General features: G+C 42.3%; 1 protein-coding gene across 1 annotated transcript in view; it reads left to right on the top strand.

The window, feature by feature from the left end:
- Positions 1-228: 228 nt before the first annotated feature.
- The window catches only part of Ikbkb (inhibitor of nuclear factor kappa B kinase subunit beta), a 48,423-nt gene continuing 39,565 nt past the window's right edge, over positions 229-9,086 (top strand). The window contains exons 1-2 of the mRNA XM_076853802.1: positions 229-365; positions 990-1,112. Coding sequence (XP_076709917.1) covers positions 1,008-1,112 — 105 coding nt within the window. The 5' untranslated portion in view covers positions 229-365; positions 990-1,007. The remainder of the gene's footprint in view (positions 366-989; positions 1,113-9,086) is intronic.

The following is a 9,086-nucleotide window of genomic DNA, read 5'->3' as shown; positions in this document are numbered from 1 at the left end:
TGAGCAGTCTCCCTGATTTCCTCCAGAGCTGTCTGGAAGTCACCTTCAAACCCTCTCCCTGAGCCCTGGGAGTCACCTGGGCAGGGTTCTTGGGGCTGGGTAGGCTCGTGCTGCTCGACTCGCTGGCACCGTGGCGGCCTGCCCCGCAGCCCCGCAGCCCCGCGCGGTTCCTTTAAGAGCCGGCCAGGGCCCACGTGATCGTGACGTCAGAGCAGGAAGTGTTTGAGGAAGTCGCTGGTTTAAGATTCCAACATTTTAATGTCTTCGGTGGGGGGGGGGGTGTCAGAGCCCCCAGCTTTGCCACCCCAGCCCCTGTCTCCCCCGCCCCCGGGAGCCTGTCCCCTGTCCCGCGTCCCCGCCAACAGGTGAGTCCCTTGGGCGGGCCGGGGGCTCCAGGTGCCACCTACAACCTGGTGTCCCCTCTGCCCGGGGCGGGCTTTCCCCCGTCCCGTTTTCCTTTCCCCTCACTTTAGGCTTTGAAGACATTTCTGTGGAGTTTAAAAACCGGGGTTTTCCGGGCGCGGGAGCGTTTCTCTCTGCCCTGGCCAGGATGGCCCCAGCCCCAGGTGGGTGGTTTGGGAGACAGCCGTGATTCATTGACTTGTAAAGACACATGTGACCGTGGGGAAGCTCAGAAATAGATTCTGTCTCTGCCCCCTTGGGCAGAAGGCGGGCAAGTCTAGGCGCCCCTCGCAGGAGTCAGGTGGGGGATCCCCTTTCTAGGTCGTAGCGTGTGGGGCAGCATCTCCCTCGAGTGACTCTTCCCTGCTGGCTTCCTCGAAGACAAGGTGGGGGAAGGTGAGAAAGCCCAAAGTTGGCCACCCCAAACAAACCACACAAACTGGCTTATTTACAACCGGATTCAGTTTTTTCTTCTCTCACATGGAAAGCAGTAGTAGTATCTCATTACTTTCTCCATCTCCTTGAGCTCAATTTTTTCACCTGAACCTTAACCTTAACTTTTGTCCTCCACCCCAAATTGCTTACAGAATTAGCAGGGCATCAATATGAGCTGGTCACCTTCCTTGCCAACCCAGACATGTGGGGCCTGGGAAATGAAAGAACGACTTGGGACAGGGGGATTTGGAAACGTCATCCGATGGCACAATCAGGTAGGGGCTTTCTGCAGCCTGAGCAGAGGAAGGGGAGGAGAGTGGGAATGGCCCCCTTCATTACTTCTGTTCTTACTGTTCTGAGTGGACAGAAGAACTCCCCTTTGGTGTGGTCATATGGGAGAGTGAGAAAGGGGCCATGGGAGGGGGCTGCTAAGCTGACTCTCAAACCTCTATTAACTATACTACTTAAATAGTACCAAAAAATTAAGCTCTTAACCCCATTTACATATTTTACATTATAAGTCTCTGGGAATATTAAAATATCAGGCACTAATACATAACATGCTGATAAATGTTATAAGGTGGACAAATTGAAAGGATGAGAATAATGAAATTTTTAATATTTTAAAAATTAAAATATTTTAAATATTTGCTAATTGTGATGTCTCTCCAGTATTATTTATAGCACAAAATACACAGACCTGCTTGAATACAGGATGGCATATTACTGAGGGTAATGGATGAAAGTCCATATTTCAGATAATTTTTAGTTATTTGAGCTTATATCTTTTTGAATATGATAAGATCCTCATTATGTTTAGTCCTTCTAACATTAGAAGTGTCAGTTCTCCCTCATTTGTGTTTGTGCAGATGTTACATGCACTGAAATTTTCTGTAGGACTCTCTTTAAGCTGCTTGTTCACTGTAGTGTTATTTTACCAAAATTGCATAATAAAATCAATAATTCTGCCCAAGTGGGGCTGTAACCTGCCCTTGTCCACCCTCCTGCTCATGGAACACCTTGTGTACTTTCCTGTGGTTATCTCCAGTGTCAAACATAGCACAATAAATGATCTGAGAAGAGTGCTGTGTTCAGAAGCTCAATTTGATTTTTCATTTTTTTAGATTTCAGTCTTGGGTAAAACTTGGAGAACATATATCCAATTTGGAGACCATTTCTCTAGGGAATCCTCATTCACCAAATAACTGAAATTAAGTTCCTGACCCCAAAATCAGACCTACTGAAATCCTTGAAGGACTGGTTTTTAGTTAAGGGCTATTGAGGATCTTTTGTGACAATAGGGGATAGGAAACTACCAACCACTTCCCAGGATCCTGGCTGCAGTGAGTGAGAAGGTCATCAAGTTTGCTAGCCAGCTATGTCAGAAGGTCATTACAGATGGTCACTCTACTGTATCATTAGTTAGAAAGCATTCTAGGCCATGCCCTGAGTCCTGTTAACTTTGAGCCAGTGGAAGGACCCCCAAGGAATGTGGGTGTCAGAGCTAGAGAGCAGAGTACTATTCCACAGGTGATAATATTCACACATCCAACTTGGAAACTAGGATTTCAGCAAACCCTATGGATAAGGGGCCCTTAGAAATATAACTGTCTCAAGTCTGGCATGGTGGCACACACTTGTAATCCCAGTGACCAGAGAGACTGAGGCAGAAGGATCAGCAGCTTAAGGCCAACCTTTTCAACTTAGACCTAAGTCTCATACCTAGTCTGAAAATAAAGGGTTTTGGGGGTGGTGGTGGCTCAGTGGTAGAGGGCCTCTGGGTTCAATCCCTAGTACCAAAAAAAAAAAAAAAAAAAAGAAAAGAAAGAAAGATATACAACTACCTCATATTTGTCCTGATCAGTATAGTCAGGAGCTAGCATTAAAACAAAAGAGCCAGATCATTCTGCAGTCACATAAACCTTGACTGTGTTACTTTTTTTACACAGCCTAGTGCTTCTAGAGTCAGCTTAACTGGAGACATCCTGGTTTCTTTCAAAAAAAGTTCTGTCATAATGTGCCCTGAGTCTCTTATCTCTAGCCCAGTATGCTCTCTGGACTTGAAAAGCTTTTGCCAGATGGAATTTATTTTTGGCTTTATAGATATGGACCTGTGAGAGAGAGAGAGAGAGAGAGAGAGAGAGAGAGAGAGAGAGAATGCGCACGCGTGCATACTATTCTCTAGTATTACTGCTTCCCTTTTCAAAAGCCTTCTTTCTTTCTTAAAAAAAAAAAAAAGTCTAGTCAGGTGCTTGTAATCCCAGTGTCCCAGGAGGCAGAGATAGAAGGATTGCAAGTTCAAAGCCAGCCTCAGCAACAGAAAGACACTAAGCAACTCAGTGAGACCCTGTCTCTAAATAAAATACAAAATAGGGCTGGGGATGTGGCTCAGTGGTTGAATGCCCCTGAGTTCAATCCCTGGTACTGCCTCCAAAAAAAAAAAAACACAGAAGCTGACTCCTATTCTTATTGTTTGAGGTTCCTCCATAGCCTGTTCTACCTTGCCTTCTAGTACCTTGGCTTCCAACAGGTTAATCTGTGAGCCCTGTCTCTGGGACAAGCCTCCCTCTCCTCCTTTACATAAATTCTGCCTATTCCTCCAGGAATAAATGGCTTTAATGGTGGTTAAAACAGACTTTTTAATAGAAGAAAAAGAGCCGTTAATCAACTAATTATAAATGTGTACTCCTGATTGTGATAAGTGAGTCTGGAGACCCCTCATGTACTGATACCTTATACATAGGTAGGATCAGTCAGGAGGTCAGAGTGGGGCATCCCCAAGGAAACGGTGCTTCAAATGGGTGGGACTGCAAGGCCAGTGGGACTGGAAGGGGGACTTGGAGAGCAAGGTGTGCAGCAGGTAGGCAACTAAAGGTAGAAGGTAAGAGTCAGACCCTGCAGAGATTCATAGGAAATTTAAGCCGAGAAGGTTTACTTTTGATCCAAAGTGGGGGAGAAGGACCATGGTATTGGAGGCTTATTCTGACTGTAAGGGCACATTGGATGGGATCCAGGCAGTCAGTAGTGTGCTGGGAAATTTTTTGTCAGTCATCAGAACAACAAAAAACAACAAAACAAACAACAGCAACAACAGAGAAGAAAAATAAACATTCTGGTTTTTAGTGTTAACAACCATTTCCATGGGGTTACTTACTCCCAGCATGACTAATTTCAAGCCACCAACAGTTGAACAACCAAGTTTTACTAAACTAAGAATATTGAACAATTAGCTGATCCTGGGACACCATTGGCACCACTGTAATAAGGTGGAGAGACCAGTTAGGAAGTCTTTGGAGTAGCCCAAGTGAGGGGTTGGACTGACTGATAGTGGTGGAGATGATGGTAACTGGGTACATTTAAGAGATATTTTAGGGGTAAAATGAACCAAACTTGGTGGTGGGACAGTGGAAGGGGTTGAGGGAGAGGGAGGAGCCAAATGTTAACAGACTTTTAGTGATGCTCTCTGATGAACCTGCTCAGCCCAGAAAGCTTTCTGTCATCCTTGTGGGTAATTCCTCAGTTTGGGAAGCCCTGAGGGGCTTTAGGGTGCTCAAGGGAGGCCTTCAATCACTATCTAAGATCAGAATGTGAGGAGCTGCTTTCTGTAGAATATGCTTCTATTCAAAGCCTCTTCAACAGGGTAACTGAAGCATTAGTATTGGTTATTTAACTCCAGTCAAGCATAATGCTTAACGATGTTCATTTTCCAATACTCTTGTGGTTTATCTTGTCTGCAAGTAGAAGAAAATTTGTGGTTAACCCAGGAGAAATTACTTTTAAAAGCCTAAGAATTGGTACTCATAGTCAGAGAAATGATGCCTGTTAATCAGGCCCACTGTTTATTGAGAATCCATCATATGCTACATTAGGGTAGGTATCATTCATGCTTTTTTTTTTTTTGGTGGTACTGGAGATGGAACACAGGGCCTCATGCATGCCAATCGAGTGGCCCACTCCCAGCCTTATCTCACCTGCTTTATCTCTAGTCTTCACAATAACTCTCACAGGAAGTACTACTGTCTATTGTCATTTTTATAGCTGAGTAAGCTAAAATACAGTGTGGTTAAGTAATGTACCCAAGTAGGCTAGGCTAGTAAGTAAAGGAGCTGGAAAATGTACAGCTATTCAAATACCAGACTTTCACCACTATGGTTTCTCCAGGTAGAGCCCATAAATAGGGATACCCTGGGACCTTCCCAGTATTTCATTCCTAGTACTCCTTTGTTCTTCACACTCAATTCAAACCATTTTAAAGCATTAGGGGAAACACTGTTTGAGGACAAAATAGGTAAATCTTTCTGGTTAAACCAAGAGCTCCCAAAAGAGTGCAGATTGAGCATTCTTAATCCAAAATGCTCCAAGATCTAAAACATTCTGAGCACCCATATGACACCACAGGTGGAATATTCCATACCTGGTCTTGCAACAGGTCACAGTCAAAATGCAGCTGAATGCACTGAGGTTGTGGCTCAGCAGTGGAGCACTCGCCTAACGCGTGGGAGGCCCTAGGTTTGATCCTCAACACCACATAAAAATAAAGAAATGAAATGCAGCTGCACTTAAAATACTGTATAAAGTTACCTTGAGGCTATGTGGATGAAGTGCATGTGAAACCAGTGGATTTGCATCCCATCCCCAGTATATCTCATTTTATATATATATGCAGATATTTCAAGATCAGGAAAAAATTCAAAATCTGAAACACTCGGGCCCCAAGTGTTTCAGAAAAGGGACATTCAACCGTATATCCCAGTGAGGAAGGATAATAAATATCCCATCCCTGGTCTCCCAATTTCTCTGATTTTCCTACAAAGTGTGGGCCTTGATGTTCCTTGCTGTCAGTCTGCTCTTAAATCTTCAGTCCAATGCTCAGCATAAACCATTTAGCAGTGTAGTGTAGATAGCCCAATAGTTTCAGTAAGACCTATTTAGCATTCAAAGGAAAAAGAAAATGCGGTAACTCTAGTAACTTCAACCTGCTGTACCTTTTGGGAAAAAGCATTCAAGGAAAAAAAGTGGCTTATAATCATATAGATATTGCTTCAAATCCTGACCCCGAAGTGTCACAGTCGTGGCTTTGGGTCACAAGTTCCCATATGCATTATGAGGTTTCTGAGATACTGATTCCCTCAGCTTTGGATCCCCAATACAGTCAGCAGGACATGGGGCAACTGCCCTCTGGGAGAATCTGAAAACATCCCAGGAAGCCTTGAAATATATTCTGTGTATACTTTGATGTAAAAGAGGCTGGGAATACTCCCTGGGGTCCTATGGGATGCTTGTGAGGATGGAGGTAATGCACTGGCTATTAGAATGCAATAATATTAATTATCCTTTCTGTGAAATAGCACTATCCTACATTGGATAATACAGCTCACTTCTGCTTGTCTGTGTGATTTAAAGTCCTGAAGACTGATTTGGTTAGTGAGTTCACTATGAATTTACTGGGCGGGTCTAAGCTACATCAGGGATATAGGAGCAAAAATAGATGACCCTGTCCTTGATGTTCTTATAATTGAGGTAATAAAATTGGTACTTGGGAATATATTGAGTAAGTCTAAATACAAGCACAAAATATTGTGGCAATAATAATGACTACCAACTACCATTTATCAAATGGTATGTGCCAGCTGTGCTAGATGCTCTGTCCACTTGTGTCTTTTGAATGCTCAGAGGCAAGGGATGACTTCTTCGAGGAAATGGAGCTTCAGCAAGATCTTGAAAGGAGGTAGATAGCCTGACAGGAAAAGAGAAGACCTTTCAAGTGAGTAGAACAACATTTACATTGGACCAGAGAAAGGAACTGATAGTGCTATAGTTAATCCAAAGTTTACTACGGATCAGATGCTACAGTCCATTTAATTGGCAGCACTGGAAGGGATAGAGTCATGAATAAAGGTAGAGTCACTTATGGATAAGTAACCAAAGACTTAAGTAATAGGCTCAACACCACACATTTGCCAGGTGAAGGAGGAGTTACACATTTGTCTCCTGAGCCCATGTTTCTGTCTCCTGTGGGTAAGATTGGAGTCCATTGAGTCCATGAGGTGTGTCTGCTCTGCTGTAAGTACAATTGAAGAAGTCATAGTCTCTGATCAATACTGAGGAAAGATTGTTTCCTTCACCTGTTAAGTTAGAGATGAAGCTGCAGCCGGACTCTGGACCTTTTGACTCCCCAGCCTTGGTCCTGTCCAAATAATCTTTCTGGGCCCAGATTTGCATCTTCTTTCCAAAACATTCATCTTGAGAGCCAGGGTCTGAGAAGGAATGAGGAGATTATTACTAATTGTCACTGTGGCCTGGTTTCATGGTTGCCATGAAAACAAGCAATGGCTTTTCTGGGCTAAGGGTCTAAATGGAGCTCTGGTTTCCTGTGAGTTTCCCCTGAGTCATTAAGGGTCTAGCTTAGGGAAGCTGGGCTAGCCCCTTTTGTTTCCTATGTAAAACTGACCTTCTGGCTCACTTCTGCTGAAGCACCTTTTGGTGGCCATCAGGTCTGTGGATGTGTCTCCCTTCACCCTTACCTTTTTTGAACTTTATATTGCACATTTATATACAAGTTTTATTTTTTATTTGTGTTTTATTCCAATTAGCCAACTTTTATATTTTCATGCATTAAAGGCAAAGAATTGCAAACTGTGAGGGCCTTAAAAATCAACCACATTCAATATAGATAATACTTTTAGCCCTTTTATATATTCAGAATACAGCCAATTTTAAATTTTGTCCCACATGAGGAATCCACTTACTAGAGAGTTTGATACTGAGATCGTTTAGGGCAAGTCTGGACTTCATAGAACTGAACTAAGACTCCAGGGGTTCAAGCAAAATACAGTAAGTCATTGACTACTATCTGAGTTTCCCTGCTAAGAAACAATGAACTCTCCAGGGTTTCAAAACCAGTATTCATAGTCTATTTCTGTACCATTTAATTGAATTTTGCTTTCTAGAGCAGATATATTTTTAGTAACAAAATCATCCTGTTTGGGTTTCTGTTTTGAATGAATCATTAATCAGAAAAATGGGAATGTTTTAGAGTATTACCTAGAACCAATGAGGGCCACTGTGTTAGGAAAAGTTTATGTATCTATTGCAGACATTCCTAGGCCTAGGAAGTTAGGATTTCCCCTACAACTGTAGGGCTAAACTGAGCTATCCATAAGTAGAAAGTTATTTTTCAACTCTGCTGTTATTCCAAGACTTGTTAGTTCACTCTTTTTAGTTTGAGTTTGGAGATTGAAGGGCAGAATCTAATCCTCAGTATTTAATATCAACCATCATTATAAAAATCTATTCTCGGAATAGAGGTACTTTGGGTTAGACAAAGGGGAATGAAGGGAAGGGAGGGGGGTTGGAAACAGGAGTGGAATGAATCTGACACAATTTTCCTATGTTCATATATGAATACATAACCAGTGAAACTCACCAGCATGTATGTCCCCAATAAATTAACTAAAAAAACCCCAAAACTATGGATAAATGGCAGAAAGATCAATAGAGGGAAGGGAGCAGGGAGTGAGGGGAGGAAGAGGTACTGGGAACTGAATTAGAACAAGATATATTCTGTGCTTTTATAATTATGTCCAAATGGATTCTACTGTCATGTGTAACTAAAAAGAACCAATAAAATAAATTTTAATTCAAAAATTTAAAAAATCTTTTCTTGGCTTTAGGATTGTGCAGGTGATGTCTGTGTGTTAGATACAATGTTTGTGTTTAGCAAAAGACCACAATTTTCCAATTTGTAGACTGACATATTGAATTAATTATATCTCAGTAGAACTGTTTAAAAATTAGAGTAGGTGTGGGAGATGTAGCTAAGTGGTAGAGCACTTACTTGCCTATTTTTTTGTGAGGCCCTGGGTTCAATTCCCAGTACTGAAAAAACAAAAATCAAAATAGAAAGACATATAACTGCTCAGAGAGCTTGAGCAAAGCAGTTTTGGGCTTTATTAAAAGCAGCTTCTGAAAGAGTGCTAGAGGTGTTGTAAATATCTGTTCTTTGGCAGTGGAGCTGTAATGGTCAAATGATGCTTCCACCTTATTTCTGAAGCTTTGAGTTCTTGAATGCCAGTTTTAGAATTGGCTTATTGATTGATGATTTAGTGATCTTTATTAGACAACTTCTGATTGTGTTTGGAGATTTGCATGGTTCCTTTTCTTATTAGTTGGCTTCTTAGTCCTGCCGAGGATCTTGGCCAGTCTGGTAAATGTGAGGCTGTGATGCAATTCAGGATAGCAGCATGCAT

The sequence above is a fragment of the Callospermophilus lateralis genome, chromosome 4 (assembly GCF_048772815.1).
Source record: "Callospermophilus lateralis isolate mCalLat2 chromosome 4, mCalLat2.hap1, whole genome shotgun sequence".
Taxonomy (NCBI): Eukaryota; Metazoa; Chordata; class Mammalia; order Rodentia; family Sciuridae; genus Callospermophilus; species Callospermophilus lateralis.
The sequence above is the reverse complement of the archived record's forward strand: the minus strand, read 5'-3'. Positions and strand labels throughout refer to the sequence as shown.